This window comes from Periophthalmus magnuspinnatus, chromosome 10 (genome assembly GCF_009829125.3).
Source record: "Periophthalmus magnuspinnatus isolate fPerMag1 chromosome 10, fPerMag1.2.pri, whole genome shotgun sequence".
Classification (NCBI taxonomy): Eukaryota; Metazoa; Chordata; class Actinopteri; order Gobiiformes; family Gobiidae; genus Periophthalmus; species Periophthalmus magnuspinnatus.
The window spans coordinates 24,721,777-24,740,365 of record NC_047135.1 but is presented as its reverse complement, the minus strand read 5'-3'; the positions used below and the strand labels follow the sequence as shown (position 1 = coordinate 24,740,365).

At 39.4% G+C, this 18,589-nt stretch overlaps 1 protein-coding gene across 12 annotated transcripts in view; it reads right to left on the bottom strand.

Moving 5' to 3' along the window:
* Window positions 1-455: 455 nt before the first annotated feature.
* rapgef2b (Rap guanine nucleotide exchange factor 2b) overlaps window positions 456-18,589 on the bottom strand; it is a 168,649-nt gene continuing 150,515 nt past the window's right edge. For 4 of the 12 annotated variants that reach the window (XM_055225047.1, XM_055225049.1, XM_055225055.1 and 1 more), the window contains 12 exons: window positions 17,897-18,137; window positions 16,472-16,855; window positions 15,333-15,553; window positions 14,692-14,815; window positions 14,323-14,346; window positions 10,887-11,110; window positions 10,064-10,231; window positions 9,290-9,433; window positions 7,122-7,317; window positions 5,634-6,151; window positions 4,645-5,058; window positions 3,229-3,308 (listed from right to left, as the gene is read on the bottom strand). In XM_055225047.1, the coding sequence (XP_055081022.1) occupies window positions 4,685-5,058; window positions 5,634-6,151; window positions 7,122-7,317; window positions 9,290-9,433; window positions 10,064-10,231; window positions 10,887-11,110; window positions 14,323-14,346; window positions 14,692-14,815; window positions 15,333-15,553; window positions 16,472-16,855; window positions 17,897-18,137 (2,618 nt within the window). In that variant the 3' untranslated portion in view covers window positions 3,229-3,308; window positions 4,645-4,684. Of the gene's footprint in view, window positions 3,309-4,644; window positions 5,059-5,633; window positions 6,152-7,121; window positions 7,318-9,289; window positions 9,434-10,063; window positions 10,232-10,886; window positions 11,111-14,322; window positions 14,347-14,691; window positions 14,816-15,332; window positions 15,554-16,471; window positions 16,856-17,896; window positions 18,138-18,589 lie in introns of all 12 variants that reach the window. The other 8 variants (XM_033973485.2, XM_055225052.1, XM_055225054.1 and 5 more) reach the window with 7 other exon arrangements.

Here is an 18,589-nt window from a genome sequence, read left to right as displayed (position 1 = left end):
AGCAACAATTAAAATCCTTCTACTGTTCTGACAAGCTGCCAGTGAAACACATGAACAAGATAACACTAAGAGAAAAGAAAGATAATTACAGCTATAAGCTAGTCAAACATATAATTAGAATTGACTAAGGCTATTGTTATCTGGGATTTAATTTAAGCAATTTCAACTTATTCATGTGCTGCTGGCCAATTGGATCATATGAACAAGTAAAAGCAAATGAGTATTTCCAGGTTTGTCCAAAATGTTCTTAGAATAAAGAGGAATAATAAAAAGACAGAAGCTGAAATGAAAGTGAGTTCTGGGATATAGTTGGCTCTGCACAAATAAACAAAAGCAGACTTCAATATATCCTGTTATTAGTTCTGACACAGTGGTCAGAGGATGATGGAGCGATGACTTGAGCAAACAGAAGTCTGAAATGAAAGAATGACAAACAGTAGCTCCACACAGAGGAGTGGGTTCTTTACGCAGTATTTATTGATTCCCAGCTTCATATAAACTGGATGTTGAGGCATAAACATATTACATTTGAACAAAAATATAACCAATATTTACAATTATTGTATTAAAAATACAAAAACAACAGATACATACTCCACCATTGTCTTTTTAAAAGACATACAGGTCAAAGTAGTACAAGAAAATGAAGAGGAACAGGTCATCACCAGCTAATGTACACGTCTCACTGACAGCACACCACAGTAGCAGTTCTACCACTACACTTATCTGCACGCGCGACACTTGTGCAACAGTTTGTTTTGAAAAGGACTGGGCCTGGTAATATGCACATTATCTTCAGAGTCAAATCAAAATGAATGATGCATGTCACCACTGGAGTACAAACATATGAACAATCTATCGGCAGCCATTACAAAAGGTACAATAGAAAACAAAAGATTCTTCGAGTGTGGTCACTCCCACTGCTTCAGTCTCAGACTGATCAATGTGATCAGGCCTCAGTGACTCAGCCTGCTCTTCATGTGCACCGGAGCCCCACAATCACATGGTCCTCCTTACCGCCTCCAACACATGATACAAGCTCACATCAGTCTGGTACAGGACACATGGCCCACATCAGTCTGGTACAGGACACATGAGCTCACATCAGTCTGGTACAGATGACACCAAGACACATGTTTCACAAGAGAACGCATATAGTCAGGTCAAACGGCCCCTGTTCTGCTCAGGACCCCACTTACGGAGTCTAATTACAATCTGTGTTGTAAATTGTGACATTTAGTTTCAATAGTAAACATTGTTGTGAACCTTGCCTAATAGACAGAATAGAGTGTCAGTTGTTATGAGGAAACCATCTTAATATTTAAACACCACCTAATTGTACCAATTAAACAACATGGGATACAATCATTTGTGACACAACAATACCCTAAATATTTACGGTATGCCTGACTTAAGGGTGGGCGATACATCAAAAAAATCATATCACGATTTTTCTTAAGAGCTTTTTCACAATTCAGGTTTACTTAATGTCTTTTATACCAGGGGTCTCCAACCTGTAGGTCACTTTAATGCCTAACTTTGTGCACTAATAAATGGATAATGGTTTAGTTAGGCGTCCAACTTTACCCACCTCTAAGGCTGACCGTGGATGTTACATATGCTCAATTTCTGCAACCGCTAAAATTACTAGTTCACTGGCATTTTCGTTTTGTAAAGGTAGATCACAAGAGGAAAAAGGTTGGAGATCCTGGTTTTATACAGTCTTTAAGAAGAAACTCAATATAATATCTGCTGTTTGTGAAAGTTAACTCTTCACTGTGATTGGTTACATCCATCTGTCACTCACTCGGAGCATGTCAGGCTGAATAGGAGGAGTGGGTAGGGTAAAGTGTTTTTGACCATAGATCTGTATTAAACAAAAAACACAAAATAACAACATGGCAATTTGACCAAAAGCCGAGAAATCACAACTTTTATTGCCATATCGCCCAGCCCTAGCCTGACTTGATGCTAGATGGATCTATGGTGAAGTCATTTAAAACTATATTTTTGGCTTTATTACCAGTGCAATTGCTGAGAGCTTATGTTACAAATTCTGGATGAATTTAAGACAGTGAGCAGAGCAGGGGACCTTTAACACGGTAATAATTAGGGAGAGTTTATTCAATAAGGCATCTCAATCCAAATCGTTCAGTTCAAAACTTTTCTCGACCCACATTATCAGCAGGGGACAGTTATACAAAACACTTTCGCAATCCTAAAATGGTAAGGCGCTTTGGACATTCAAAAGAGTAGCATGTCGCGTGTTCTCTTGGGTTGGGCCGATCGACATTATGGGAGGGTATAGACAACACTTGTGTCAGACATTTTGAAATGATATCAGCATTCAGTCTGTCCCGAGGAGACAAGAGGCAACTTCTTCAAACAGTTCTCGCCGACATTTAAAAAATGATTATTTTATTCAACATTTATTCCATATTTTTCTGACATCATGATTTGGGCAAGTTGGAGGCAATTCATAATCTTTGTTAATAATTTTTTTTTTCTCTGGTAATTCTTGTGTGTGTGCTTACGTAACAGTAAAGACCAGTCAGTTGAGATATGATGCGGGTAGCGTACAGCGTACATACCCTGCTATTGAAACATCCGTCACATTTGTGCTAAAAGTGCTATTTTAAACATTGATATAGAATCTGTTGTGTAATGATTTGTGCATGTTGGTTCTTTCTGTTAAAACTGCCACTTCGGAACCAACCGTCGACAAGATTTTCAATGTAAAAACTAGTAATACTGGATCACGACTTCTGTTTATTTCAGTCCCGGCTGCGTTTCAGTCCGACGGTGCAAAAAATTCAACAACAAAAATCTCCGGTCGGGAAATGAGTGTGGTTTTTAAAGTCTATTTTGTTCTGTAAAAAAGTGCAGATCAAAATGTGAGTTCGAAGTCCCATTTTTGTCTAAAATCTAGTTCATAGGTTACTCGCCATTCCCCCACCCTCTAGGACATTGTTCCGAAAGTCTATTTTTATTCCAAAGTGCCAGGTATATTTGTCATAGTCTTTAACCTTCGTCTTCTTCACAGTATTTTTTGCATGCAGGGTCACTCAGCCCCTTCATGATGCGTTAAGGCGAGGGGGAGGGAGGTGGGCGGTCCACAGAACAGGAAGTAGAGAGAGGCAGGCACGTATGTCACCGGTTATCGTCTGTGATTGGTCGGTCCTTCCATCCGTCTCTGACCGTCTCTGACCATCTCTGACCCCCCGCTCACGGAAGAGGGCGGGACTTCCAGGTTACCGCGAAAGTACGTCCACCGTGGTCCCTTCAGACTGCTGACACCTGTTCATCTTCTGTGGAAAACACAACAGGATATAATAAGACTGGTGGTTAAAATAAACTAGTAGTAAATGCATATATTTAACAAACACTGGATGACTAACTATCCATCATTTGGGGTAATGCGATGGAGATTAACAGTCCAACCCACTCTGCTTCTAGAAACTAAATTTCCCTAGATTTTTCCAGATATTTAAAGTATTTTTTTAACATATTTATTTGCTATATGGATACAAAATAACCACTTTTATACCTTTGAACTCATATTTTAATTGTTCAAAAAGAGGTGGTGCAAATGCGACAGGCACAAATTTCAGCCATAGCCAGGCAACAAAAAAAACAAAACAAAAAGACAACAAACAACTGCCATCTGTTTCTCTGAGCAGCCTAAAAGCACACCAAAAATATAATTGCAATTTAATCTTTACTATGTATTATAAATGATCTCATTTGCATATGTATTAAGCTTTGTAAACTACTGGACAGCTCTGCCTCGGTTGCCTTTGTTACCTTTGGTTGAATTCCTGGATTCTGCATGAAAGTTAGATTAAGTGAAAGAGTGCCAGTACAGTGGTGGTGGTGGTGGTGGTGGTGGTGGTGGGTGACAGGAGTGCATGTGAGTGAGAGCACCGTGCACTGTGGACACGTGCACGGTGTGGGGGCGTGCACGTGGTCCCGGGCGTGCACGTGGGTTGGAGCTGTCCCACCACAGTGACTCATGCAGGGGTAAGTGAGCGCGTGAGAGGGGCAGTCCGGCTTCACACAACAGGCCAAACTTGTAAAGGTGTAAAATGTAGAGGCTGTTAAGTGACACAGGACAGCTAAAATTAAATCAGTGAGATTTTTTTAACCAAAATATACTAAATGTTAGCTTGTATACTGCTACATGTATCGTTATTCTTCTGCTTATTTTTTAGTGTTTATGAGCTGTTGTATTTTTATTACTGTATCAACTTTTAACTATTATAATATAAACTATGCCCTAGAAAAAAGTATTTTTATAAAAACAAAAAAAAAGTAAGTTCTTCTGTGCACAAAGACATTTTAGGTAGTTTTGGTGAATATGATTTTTACAAACTATTAAAAATTCAAAATCCATATAATCAGCAATGGGAAATTTCCTCTGAGAAACAACTCAATGAAAGTCAGATTTTCCTTTCTTTTTTTAAAAACACAAATTATGTGTTTTATCATCTGATTATGCTAGAAAGCTTATTGTATTGTAGCGTCACACCTTTTAAATCCGTAACCCTCATTTCAACATGTACAGAACTGCACTGTGGAGCCGGACTTGTTGTCATAGTGATTCCATGCATGGGGGGAAGTGCTCCTTATAAGTTAGTCGTTTACCTGCCTTGGGGGGAGGGAGAGGGGCCCTGCCTGTTAGCTCTCAGGGTCTGGGGGTCTCTTGTCTGTATCTGGCCACTGGCTTTGTCCTCCTCAGTGCCACTATTCTGGAAGACAAGGACTCACCCTCGTCTTCCTCCTCGGGCTCTGGGTGCTCTAGGTGCTCTTGGGCGGCCCGTCGGTGCTTGGGTGCCTGCTGGTCCGGAGACTGGGTGACCATTCGGGAGCGCTGCAGGGCCGTGGTGTAGTCGGGTGGTCGGCGGCCAGTGTGGGAGGCGGAGGAGGTGGTGGTTGTGGGTGCGGTGGTCTGTGGGGTCGGTTGGTTCTGGTGCTGCCCCTCAGCTAGGTCGGAGATGGTGAGGGCGGTGTAGCCGGGGGGAGTGGGAGGAGGCTCGCGGTATCGGGATTCCTTACGAGCTGTGGAGGGGAGAGCAAAGATTTAAAACAAGTCATAATTTTTGAGAAAATTAAAAGATATTAAGACCTACTTGAGCTTTGTTAAACATCATAACCCTAACCACAATGGAAGATGATTTCATGAAGGAAATATTATCAACTTTCATATTCAATTAAGCACTTAAGACGCGCTATGTAAGTTTTGTGGAGGGAGATCCACCACCAACTTGTCTCCATGAATAAAGTATTGCTTTGCCTGGGAATGTTACACAGTATGGCATTATCTTGCAATTATTACATTTGCTTTATTGCTCAGAAATACAGTGAAAAACATACATTTTTAGCGTGAGCTGTCTCCACAAATTTGACTTTGACTAAACTTGATCTGGTTGACTCTTTAAGTTTAATGTGATACTGTGGAACATATCAAAGCTATAACACTTCTGTTTAGACAAGCAGGTGGTGGACCTTCCATCAGAAAACTTGCATAGTGCACATTTAACACTTCACTTGTTGGAGAAAAAAACAATCCTAGTATATCCATTAATATGACTCAAGAAAACAGAGTGAGAGGAGCATGCAGAGCAGCCACTCACAGAGCAGTCCTTTACCCCCAGTGGTGATGGGCGAAGGAGTGGGTCGGCCCATGAGCTTGGCCTCCTCAGAGCCTGTGGAAGTGATGCTGCTGGTCTCTGGGTCCGCGCTCACGTCCTTCCCCCCTCTCCTCTTTATCGTCCCGGTGTCACCTTCCGAGTCCTCTCCCCAGTACGCCGCGGAAGAGGACGAAGAGCTCGCAGACGCCCAACTTCCCCGTGCCTGAGCTGCCCACAAAGCCGCCGGACCCCCCAGTAATGACTCGGGACCACCGGGGGGAAGACCTCCGATGCCGCCCCCGCCGAAGGCCAGTGTCTCCCAGCTACGTCCCTGCTGCATGGTCTGGATGTTGTCGTGGGACCCGGACGAGCAGGAAGTCCAGGAGCCACGCCCGCTGTCGGCTGCGTCCAGGGACACGCGGTCACCCTGGTCCTGGGTCAGCTCCTCGGAACTGGGTGAGGAGAGCACGGTAGGGCATCCGGCGTAAATGCCCCTGCAGTCCTGCATCGACGAGTAGGATCTGGGAGAAGAGAAGGAACATTACATTTATTCCGACTATTAAGGGTGAGGGAATCATTTACTGTACAGTTTATTTTATTTTATTTCACATTTCAGTTAGACGTTGGTGTTACTGTAAATGCAATATATTTAGGATTTTTTGCAATATCGATAATTGTGTTGGCCTATATTGCAATATCGATACAGCCCTAATATGAACTGAAATTGTGTAAGTGAATGACACTGGGACCTGTACATTTTCAACAATTGTGTGTTATCATTTCATCAGTCATCTATAAAGGTTCATAATTTTACTTCCTGATTGGACATGGGCAGCAGATCTGACTTGGGTAATTCCATAAATGTTATTGAGCAATCATGATGTTAACAAGGGCCAAAACAAAACAAAATTACACAATAGGTGTGATTAGATTAATACAAATAAATTATAAACTATGATACAGATTTACCACACGTACTATACCAGCAAACCAAGTAATAATTAGGAAAATGTGAAAACCAGTCATATGCACGTTAAACTAGGGTAAATTTTGTGCCACTACAATTGGCTCAGTGGACAACAGTGCCCAGCAACCTCACTGTTGGCATCATTACTTCCTGTCCAGTTTTATCTCTATGTTTTTGATGAGTCTAATAATGCTAAAATGAATAAATATTTGAAGATCAGGCAGTGGACAGGGAGCTGCAGGTGGATGTCACTGACGATATGTTAAACACTACACAAATAAAATGAATACTTCACCAGAGGACACTTCTATGTTTAAAAAGAGGGATGTCTGTGTCTTAATGTTAATTAAAACAGTGCCACAAACTGAAGTATTCTATACACAAACATAATTTGAATTTTCATATGTTGTTTACTTTATTTTTTCTGATTTTAATAAAATGACTGTTAGCACTGAGACACTCTGAGCTAGCTAGTGTGCTGTGCAAAGGGCCTATTCACTATAATAAGAAGTCTTCTCAAGTACCCAATGCTGTACTGATCGGGGTCGGTGGTGGCTCGTCGCTCCAGCCGTGTGCCCAGGTGTGCTTCTGTGAAGCCGGAGTGCCGCAGCCTCCTGTCCTCCTGGGCCATGTCCAAGGACGATGTACTGACCAGAGAGGAGCGCGAGGAGATCTCCGAGTGCCCCGAGTCCGAATACGCGTCTCCCATACGACCATAGCCTGCACACACAGCACATAGCAAGCATCAGTACAATTTAAAATGATACACGTTCAAGTGCATTTAAAGACATTCTTCCAAGAACCAAGGGAAACAGTACAGTTAATGATGTACTATGTAACTTTTCTGGAAATTTCTTTTCGTGGAGACGTTATTGATTGTTCCAACAGTATAACATTAAACTTATTTGTCATCATGACACCACCAGGCTAAATCACAGGCCAGATCTGTAGAAAGGTGACCCTGCTCACAGTAAGATTGCATGAGTTGAAAGACATTTTTAAGCTATAAAAACACCTAAATGCAAGACAGATAAATGTAATGCCATACTGTGGAACATTGCAGACAATGGAATGACATTTCCAAGGAGACAAGCAGGTGGTTGACCCCTCCATCATAAAACAATGCCTTTGCGTTAATGTTGTAATCCCAGATTGAGATCATATGATAACTGAGGAGGTGTTCACCATTTTTAAAACAGCCACTAATGTTAATAAGATTTGGTTCACAAACTTGACATTTGTTCATTTGACAACAAGAGTGCATGTGGAGCTGAATATTTCCTTCAATTTAATCAATTAAATAAATTTGTGGTGAAAAAGAATGACAGTGAAACAAGATTCACCAACTTTCTTGCCAACTATAACCAACTATATGCCACTTTCTAATCTAAACAACGATTAAATCCAACTGGAGACACATAAGGAAGTGCTGACAGATGAGGATTAGACCACAACACAACACAACTCTGCCCATAACAACACAAGACCAATACTAAAAAGCCACAAGCTAAGTCTTAACCCAAACAGATTTAAAACAACACAACTCAACCAAGTAGCAGCTACAGAGCCTATTTCAGCTTGTACTACCCACCAAACTGCACTGTACCTGTGGTTTAAAGGGAGAACTCATACTCCTGGCTCTGTGGCCCAGTCGCCCTGTGATTAAGGCAAACATGTGACAGACAGCGGCATAAATGGGCCTTCTATGGACAACAGCTGCCTAATGTTTCACCGCACAACTCATGTACAACTGTGGGCTGTAGTTTCAGGGTAATGTGATATTAGAAAGTAAGTGAGGATAATCAAGTGTTGTAAAAAAGGGCCCCTTTCACACGGTTAACTTATTTACACAGAACTAGATTTTAAATTTTAAAAGAAGTTTATGTTAAAAAGGTAGCATACTGACCTATTATACGTAGCATGTTATATTGGTATTCTATCAGTCACTTGTGTTTGGTGTCGTTTCACTAATTTTGTAAACATAGAGATGATATAGAAGGTTCTATATCCAGAAATATGACTGGAAGATTAATCGCAATTGAACTGAAATCACAATTTGACATATTAGCCAATCGCAAAGGATGTGCCAAACCAATAAAGTACAATCAGTTTTTTGAATGCATTTCATTCTCGTATTAGTTTGTCAGTTCATATTTGACTCTCTATGTCAACACATGTCAACTCTGAACAGTATCCTATTATTTAAACATAAATCACAACTCTAATCACAATTGTGAAGAAAAAAATCGCAATTCAATAATTTTGCCAAATTGTTCATCTCTATATTAGTATTCAGGATGTTTAGGTATTTTTGAAAACATACCCTTGGCATTTCACATTGCATTGCATAATAAAAAAATGTGTAAATGGAAAACGAAGAGCCCCACTGGATTCACAGTTGGCAACTGTTTTGAACTGTCACCAGGGACAGCAGATGAATCAATGAAACAAAGTTGTAATCAGGTTTTTGATAAACAACACCATAGTATTGTTTGAAACACAGGTTAGTACAATATATAATTTGCTTTTGTTATGTCGATGATGTATTGTACCTTGTCGTCTTTGCTGAATGTACCTATTAGTTTATAATACAATTGCAGTACAAACACACACCAGCAGATGTCGCTCAAAGCCCACCCTAGCACAGCCGCAGCAGCCTTAAGCACATGTGGGAGGGGGATTATGGGCTTACCCTTTTTGGGCGAGCTCTGGGGGGAGGTGGGAGGGGAAGAGAGCTGTGAGGATGCGTTGGACACCGTGTCCTCTGGCTGTCTCCTCTGTCCGCTCTCCTCAGACAGGGACAGGATCTTCTTGAGGGACTGCGGAGAGCTGGTGCCTGGGGACATGGGCGCAGACAGGGGACGTTAGCATGGGGAGCACAGCCAAGCCTCCATGCGGTTAGCGGTTAGTATAGCATAGCACTGTCTGTTTGAGATTAGTGTGTGTGTAAAGCAAAATGACCTCAAGGGGGCAGTGTTTGATTATAAGAAAAAGAAAGACAAGCAAGAGTAAAGGAGACAATAGTGGAAGCCAGAAATTTAGAGTAGCCAAAAGTCTCAGCATATCAAACAGTAACTTTAAATAAGTAGTTTAATTAAGTGGAAATGTAAATGTGAAAATTAATATTTGCCCTATAATTAAATAACTGCATATTATAATTGGATACTTTATACATATACTAATACTGGGGATTTACTAACTTATCTAAAATTCTGTTTTAAATGCGAATTACTTAAACAAATCATCTCATTCCCTAGAGACAAGGCATTTTAAATGGCTTAGCTGTAATATTTTGCGCAAACCTGTGCTATGTACTGAAGTAAAAAATTGGATACAATTATATTAAAATACCTTATTAGTCTAATCACTAACTCTGTTCTCTTGCAAATTGTTACAAAAAATATTCCCAATCAAGTTAAAGTCAATGAAAACATATACAGCGCTATATAGTAGTGCCAAATGTTACCGAAAGGCGGGAGGTCTTTGACGGGCACTTTCTTCCTGGAGGGGTAGAGGGCAACAGAGGGGACCTGCAGAGCCTGGTTGCCCTTGGACAGCTGTCCTCTCTGGGTGCTGGCAGCGCGGGACACCACTGGAGATGTGTCCGGCCTCTTCCCACCCGCGTTCTTAGGCACTGTGCATGGACAAGTGTGGAGCAGTTAGATTTCACACTACATGCAAATGATGGAAGGAGGGCTTTGTAATCCACTGTACTCAAACACTGCCTGTGAAGCAAAGATACCACAATGAAGGTTTCCAATTACTGTGAAAAACGTTACAGTATTGGAATTTCAATTTTGAAAGGTATTAACATTTTCATTCAAACTAGATTATGTGACCAACTTAAAAGGTGCACTATGCTACTTTTGACGCCACCACGTCAAGTTACAGGCATGGCACGAATTGAATGAATGCAGAATAGATACATTTAATGTCACTGTGGAACATCCAGACAAAGCAATAACATCTCCATGATGACAAGCAGGTCTGAGACACCCATCACAAAGATTTAACAGTGCCCCTTTTATTTTTATTTAGTTTTTACTGTGAGATATGTATAAGCAAGACTTGTGGAAATGTTCTCATGAATGTACTGAGACTAACTGATGTGCATATGATGGAAAGGCTTTTATCTGCATTTATTAGTTTATATTGTAATTTTATTGCATATTTTCTTGTTCTGTAAAGCATTTTGAATAGCTGTGTATGCAAATTGTGTTTTATAAATAAACGTGCTACTGCTGCTGCTGCTACTGCTACTACAAACGTGTTTATGATATAGTCCTCACGTGTGTTGATGGAGGGCTCACACTGCAGGGACAGCGTCTGCAGACTCTCTTCGTTGGTCTCCAGGCTCAAGTTGGATAGGTACTGTTTGACCTTACGAGCCATCTGTGCATCTTCATACAGCTTTTTGGCGTTTAAGAAGGAGCTCCGGCGTACCCTCTTCTTATGCCCGCCGGACTGGCTCACATCCAGGACTGTAGCATTAGCACTGCCCTGGCTAAGAGATCTGTAGAAATAGCAAAGAGAAATGGACACAAAGTAGGAGACGAAAAGTTATTAGGTTGGTATAACAGTTTACGAGATGCAAGCCCTGGCTACACAAACATGGATGAAAACTGGCAGCTATCACCATAACCTCTGACAGTAATGATACTAGAACTTTTGAATGTTTTGCCATTTTTAAACCTACTTTTTATCTGAAAATAATTATTGTGCAGTTTTTAATTGGCCTTGAGGAAAATTCGAATTAATGTATATTATTGGATGATGCTGTATGCTGCAGATGCTAATGGGGCATTTCAATAAATGTTAAGGTAAGCTTTTGGCAAGAGCCGCAGAAACATCACTGGCCAAAGAAAGATAGTGGAAGTGGAAAGATTATAAAAAAAAACCTGGAGGCAGTTTTAAGTATTACAAATTGTGTTACTTGAACATTTTCAAGTTTTGATTTGCTTTTTCCGTTTTTGTTTTTTTACTCTGTTGGGTGTCAAAAAAGAGCAATACCCAGATACTAAATAAAACTATCAAAACTAATTTCAACAAGTATCCATAATGAATAATAGAAAAAGAAAAAAAACACCTGTCCTAAATATGTACATTACCTTAATCTTTATCAGAACAAGACTATGTGTTAACATAAAAGAAACTACTACTGTTTTGTGTAAAAAAAAATATCATTTTGTTATTGAAAATTGCTATCGGTATCGATTATCGAGCCTTTTACTTATTATATAAATAACACTAGTTGTAACCCAATCAATGATTCAATTATGTAACAACTGGACTTTTTTTCTCATTCGACCTGATTTAACTTGATTATACTTTTTATTTGGCGTATTTATGCATTCTAGCACTTACTATTATCCTCTAAGTTAATTTAAGACCATTTTAATAGATCCAATATATTTTAAACAAGGATAAGAGGCTGAGAAAAAACATTGTGCAAAAAAATGTGTGTAGCCAGGGCCTTTATATAAGTGTCCAGGTGGTTCACACAGGGAGTTTTACACATGCATGAACAGATTTGGATGTCCTACTCCAAAACATTCCAGGCATTCCACACAGCAGCAGTAGCAGGGAGGGGAGGGGCTAGGGAGAGAGGGAGGAGAGCTGGAGAAAAGAGGGGGGGGGGGAGGGCTGTGTATTCACTTCATTCAAACAACGGGGGCTTTAAACAGGGGCTGGTCTGCTCATAGTTTGCATTACTGTGGCCTGACTCATTCGTAGTAATAGTAAAACGCTACACTTGGATGGGAAGTTAAACACTAGGCAATAGCATTAGTCATGTTTTACCCATTTGACATAAGAGCAGTTAGTCATTTCCCATAATGCCCCTGAGGATACATTCTTTGGTAGTGTATGTAGGACTTTTCATTAACTAGGAATGTGCTTTGGCCATATGATGCAACATAAAACAATTAGTACTAATGTAAAAAAAATGTAAGATATGAATGTAATGAAATGAAAGGCACCCATAAAATTCAAAATAAAATTAATTTTGACTAAATCAAAATACAAAATATGCGATATGGACACAACATATTGTATTTCATAAACATTACTTGTGTGTTCTCAAATATGAAACGTATATGTCAAATTACAATTTCTTATTATGCAAATATCGATAATATTTACTGATATATATAACATTTGAGATTTCAACTTGTGCGCCTCACTTTGGGTTGCCAGATCTTATGACTAAAAGCAGTTTGTAACAAATCCAAAAGGTCTCTTTATGATATAAACTTGCCAAAAGTATTGAAAATCAGATACTAAATGATACTAAAACTAGTACTGAAACTGATTTGAGCAGGCATTGATACTAAAAATGGAATGGACTATGGAATCTACCAGGACGACTGAGGGATTACACATATTTAAGGCCACACGGTAAGTGATTTTACTTGGACTACAGAATGTCATTTCCAACATTAAGCGTGTTTTTATTATCATTGTGCTATCAAAATCTATACTCAATTTTCTAGCATTGAAATTGAGTTTGAAATTTTCAGTTGTGACTGTATTGCTGCTAATAATAGGAGCACACATCATTATTATCTTTAAATTGAGATGTCAAATATGCACATTGGAACTTATATAAAACGCCTCACAAGTACACTGTAGACTTTCTTTCAATTATAGCATAAACCACAATGTTTTCCATTAAAGTCTCGATCCCATATGTGTCTCATTAACTGTACCTCAAGTTCAATGTCCCAATAGGCCACAAGAATGCAAAGTATGAGCAGAATAACCTGATACCTGATACAGTTTGAAGGTTGAATAAAGACAATATGTTTTAAAAAATGTCTGAACTATGCATGCAAGTTGTTACGCAAGAACATATGTAAAAAGGTCACTTTGGGCATAAGCAAAATCTGCTTAACAAATGTGAAAGACTGTTCATCATTTTGAATTTGCTCAAAATTTCTTATAAATCTGATTTGAATTTGAGTATTTGAAAGTGACATTTGGATTGTGTTCATGCATCGAACAGTGTTAGTAGTGTAATTCAAACCCGTTAAGTTGCAGAAAAAAAGCACACATGAAAAATAGGATTACAAAGACACATTTCCACTGTTAAACATCAACACAGCAGGTATTTTTATTTATTTATTTAATTATTCAGATGACATATATTTTTGTATTATTTTTGGTCACAAATGGTTGCCAAAATAGATTAAATAAACAATTCTGGCAAACCACACTGGGTAAAATTAAGTACCGCAGATTAAAAAATGTGCTTGATCCTCAAATGTATTCAGTTGAATGGAAATGGAATGGAAACAGTCTGGTGCTGGTTTATTTAGTGTTTGTATGATTCTGCTACAGTTCAGGTTTAGGGCACAGTTTTAGTTCTTGTTTAGTCCCAATTTTGAGGTGATATGCACTCTAATGCACCCAAATGGTACCTCATTATTTTCATGTAATAAAGCTACTTGGTTTGACCCAGTACAGATGCAGACAGCAGACATCTGTCTCATTTTCACCCTAATAGGATGTGCGCTGTTAGCATGCCAATGTTTGTTAGATTCACTGTGCTCTGGTCTTTGAATGTTGCAGTTAACAGTTAACGCGCCTTTAAGCACAACTTCATTTTAATATTGAAAGAAACCCCACACAACTTGGGAAATTACTTGCTCTATTAATATACAGTGGAAATGTGTTTTTTAGCAAGGCAGGGGCAGGCAAAGTGTGGTAAGGGCTCACTGCACTTACCCTAAACTCCTCCACTTCTTCTTCCTAGAGGGGTGTGCCACGGACAAAGAAGCAAGAAGGAGGACGAGAGAGAGGAGAGAGGAGACAAACAAGCTTAAAGACTGGAAAACAGAGCACCAAAGATCACCACCAAGACAAATCATTTCACCAGAGACCCACGAGAAGAGAGAATCAACACTGTGCAGACATCATTAGACACAAACATCTGACTGAAGCGCTGTGCACACTAGTACATCTACTTTACATGTGGTGGCCAAACAGAACAGTTGCTTGGAAGCGTGATGGGGGATTGGCTATTGATGTGAACTGTCTAACCCCATAGTACAGTTAGTGGAGTATTACACAGCAGAGTGGACCAAGTCTGAGTACCTGGTTCTAAACATGAGCGCTGGGTCCATATTGACTGAGGCCATGCGTCCAACATGGCGAATCTCTTTGGCAATCATCCGCAGCTTTTCAAAATTGACCAGGCCGTCCACTTTAGAGTCGTTACCTGGGAGATGAAAAAGGTAATGTCGTTGAATGTATGAAATCACAGTGAACATTCAAAGTACAAACTACAAGACATTGCTTTGCAAACTAATGGATTAGACATTATTTGACAGGTTGTCACAACAGGTTATGTACTCAAATGACTAGTGTGAAACCAAATCAACAACTAATTTTCAAATACATTTTTCTGGACAATTTATGGGGAAAAAATCCTTCAGCACATTATTCAATATGAGTAACTGCCATCTGGATTATACCATTTTTTTTATAGTGCATGCATCGTTCCTCAACTGCCATGGGTATAAAATTTATTAGATTAAAAACAAAACAAAAAAAACACATAAAAACAAACTTTTTGTGACATATTTTTAAATTTATCATTAGCTCAAACTTTGAAACAAAATGAAAAGTCAAGCCATAAAAGTAGTAGCACAAATCTGAAAAATAAACTTGACAATACACACTCTACAGCATGCCTTACTGGTGGACCATGCGTAGTATTAAGAGCGGTACTTAACTGGTATTACCTTCGTGCAGGAAGGTGAGGTCTTTCTTGATGACGGGGAACAAAGGGATGATGGGAGGTTGCAGATTCTGGTTGTTGAGCACATTCCTGTACTTGGCCATGTTCCTGGAGGGGTCGAACAGGTCCTGCAGGTCACTGAACAGTTTCTCGTACTTACTGGGCAACTTCTCCCACGTACCCCTGAGACGTGAGACTGGAGCGAGGTTTAGACCACTGTGGAGAGGAAGGGAAAAAGGACATTTTGTTCAATTTAAACTGAAGTTTTAGGCAAGAGGCAAGGAGGGAATGTTCAGGATTTTTATTGTTTCAGTGCAGGTGTCCTATTCAGCGTTACACACAGTGACCTCTAGAGATTTGTTAGCACTTTGAAATATTTAAGCTTAAACAATTTGAATGTTTTTTGTTTCATACACCTGCACTGGAAGTACTGCTTTCTTTATGGTCACAAAATAATTAGTTAAATAGACTAGTTACATGCACATATAAACATGATTTATACTTTACAAATTATTTGTAATCCAGGAATACAGATGAAGAAGACGATAACGATTGGGAACTCTTTAAGGGTTTGGAGAGGGGAGAATAGGACTATGCAGTATGATTGGAGTGGATGAGAAAACATTTTGTTGTTTCGTTAGTATAAATCAAATTCAAAGCATTTACAATCCCAAATCAAATTTAACACAGTGAGGATCTATGTACATTTTTTTCTCCATTGTATTTTGCATTCCTGATCGAGTTTATAAATATAAATGTTCACAATCTGAAGTCATTGTGCGTTGGAGTCCACCTTAATGACTCGCAAACAGGAGCAGACATAAAAGTAGCCATGCTGATGTTGAAGCTGTTGTGGTTAGCGTCACTTCAGCTGTTCAATAAAAACTGATTTAAAGTGCAGTTGAAAGATCTACCAGTGTTTCTGAATAAGATGAAATTACGCTATTAAACTGGACAAAAAAAAAAAAGGTAAAACTAATTAAACTTTACCCTTGTAGTACTGTCATAAACAAGTACAAGTAACTATATTTAATCTGTAAGTGCTTTTATGATCTGCAGAGGCAATAAGTGGCATCTCTACTCTATAAATTCTATTAGATAAAACCATTAACCAGTGATTCATTGGACATATACCTTATAATGGCAAACATGGAGCTGAAGTTCTTGCATTCTCGACAGTGTAATGCGATCTTGATGAAATGCTTGACGGTCTTCATGCGTTTGAGCTGGTTGGGTTCCCGGGTCACCTCCGTAGCCACCCAGAACGTCTCGTGGTTTATAGCCTCCTCAAAGCGCTTCAGACTGGCCGAACCAGTCTTGGAGCGCAGTTTGAACAGGTCGTCTATGTATTCCGTGGGCTCGATGGCACAGAACAGTTCGAAAGCCCTCATTGAAAGCTGTGTGGCCACTTCTACTGTGCTGAGCTGTAATAAGGAGATCTGACCCTCTCTTAGCAGGTCTTGGGCATCCTCATCTGAACATAGCGTCTCTGTCTCCATGTTGCTTTTTAAGTAGTACCTGGTGGTAGAGAAGAAGTTATGGGTTAGTGTTTTGTATGAAAAAAAATATTTAGTAAAAAAATATTTAGACAGAAATGGTATATTCTTGTTATGGTTCAAGCGGAAATGCCTAAGATTCCTTTCCCTCATCCCTGTCTGATCCCATTCGTAGTTTCAGTAGGAGGTTACATAAGCTTCACCTGCTGTGGTTTGAGTTGAAGATTGTTTAGTTTTTTTAAATGAAGCAAGTAAATTGGAAACAGTACATTTAAGACAATCAAATGTGTCAACATGAGCCATGTTATTGTATTTAACTGCTAATGATGGACTGCAGATGGAAAGCAGCAGTAGCTAAATCGGGTACAAATCATCTATTCTTTTATAAGATTAAACAATTTGTACATGGTCCCTGACAAATTAAGAATAAATAAAGAAAGTAGTGTCTTTTTCTACACATCAAGAAAAGGATAAAATAAAACTTTTTAACGCATGCCCTTAAATCATATTTTTATCAATGCTATGCTATATCAAAAATTCATTATGGATTCACACGCTCCCATCTTTTACTTTACAAATGCAGTAAAACAACTATTGGAAAACTAATATTTAACCAGTACATCATAAATCATACAATGGACTTGAAAATTTAAAGGGCCGCTATGTAACTGTTCTGGTGGAGGATCTAGTCTGTTTCACATTATTGAATTAATATGTGTTTAAGTAACTCAGTCCAAGTTAGACTTATCCAAATCTTGCATCTATTCAATTACATGCATGTTTATAGCTTTTAAAAGGTTTGGCCTTGGGGCGTCATTGGCTCATATCCAAACTGTGGATCATTCCAGGCAAAACAATAACATCTCCATGGAGACAAGAAGGTTTCAGTTCCTCCCCCAGAAAAGAAGGGTGTGCCTAGATAAATACACTGCTTTCCCCTCATTTTTTCCAATACAAAATATCTATCACATTTCAAAACAATACAACAAATAACTATTTTTAGTGCCAAAATCATCTCTTTTGTTTAATCAGCCAACATTCATTCCAATTTCTCCCTCTTTACCTGCCGCTGAGCTGTATCCTGTCTGCCAGTTTGGAGAGCTGATCGGGCAGCCTCCTCTGTTTGATGACGCCCTCTGGAGTGACCGACACCTCGCACAGGGAGTAGGCTTCGGGGGCAGCGGTCAGGGCAAACTCCCGGATGGCCTGAACTACCACCTCCTTAGCCGTGGTGTCCTTCCCGATCATGATGTACCGAGACTGCTGGTCCGCTTTGAACACGCGCAGTACCTGGTCTGACATGTCTGCGAAGGATGAGATAGATGATGAGTCCAATAGTTTAATATATTCAATTCCTAATAACAGAAAAGATTATGGTGACTTTACATAGTCTAATGCTCTCCACCATAGTCTATAATCAAGTGGGAGAATAAATTTGAGTTTTTAGATCTATATATATATTTTAATTAAAGGTGGAGTATGTAACTTTCTTGAGGTGGCACTTGCATGATTCCATAGAAATAGAAAGTTAAAACCATACTTTGGAACATTCTCCATGGAGATAAGTTTTATGTCATACTGTTATACAATATTATAGCCAAAAGGAACAACATTTCCAAGGAAACATGCTGGAAGAGGCCCTCCTCCAGGCCAAGTAAGAGGCAGGCTTATAGAGATACAATCCTGCTCAGAGTAAAAGTTACATACTGTGGCTTTAGTACCAGGTGAAAAATGTCCCCCCATGCGCCACCAGAAT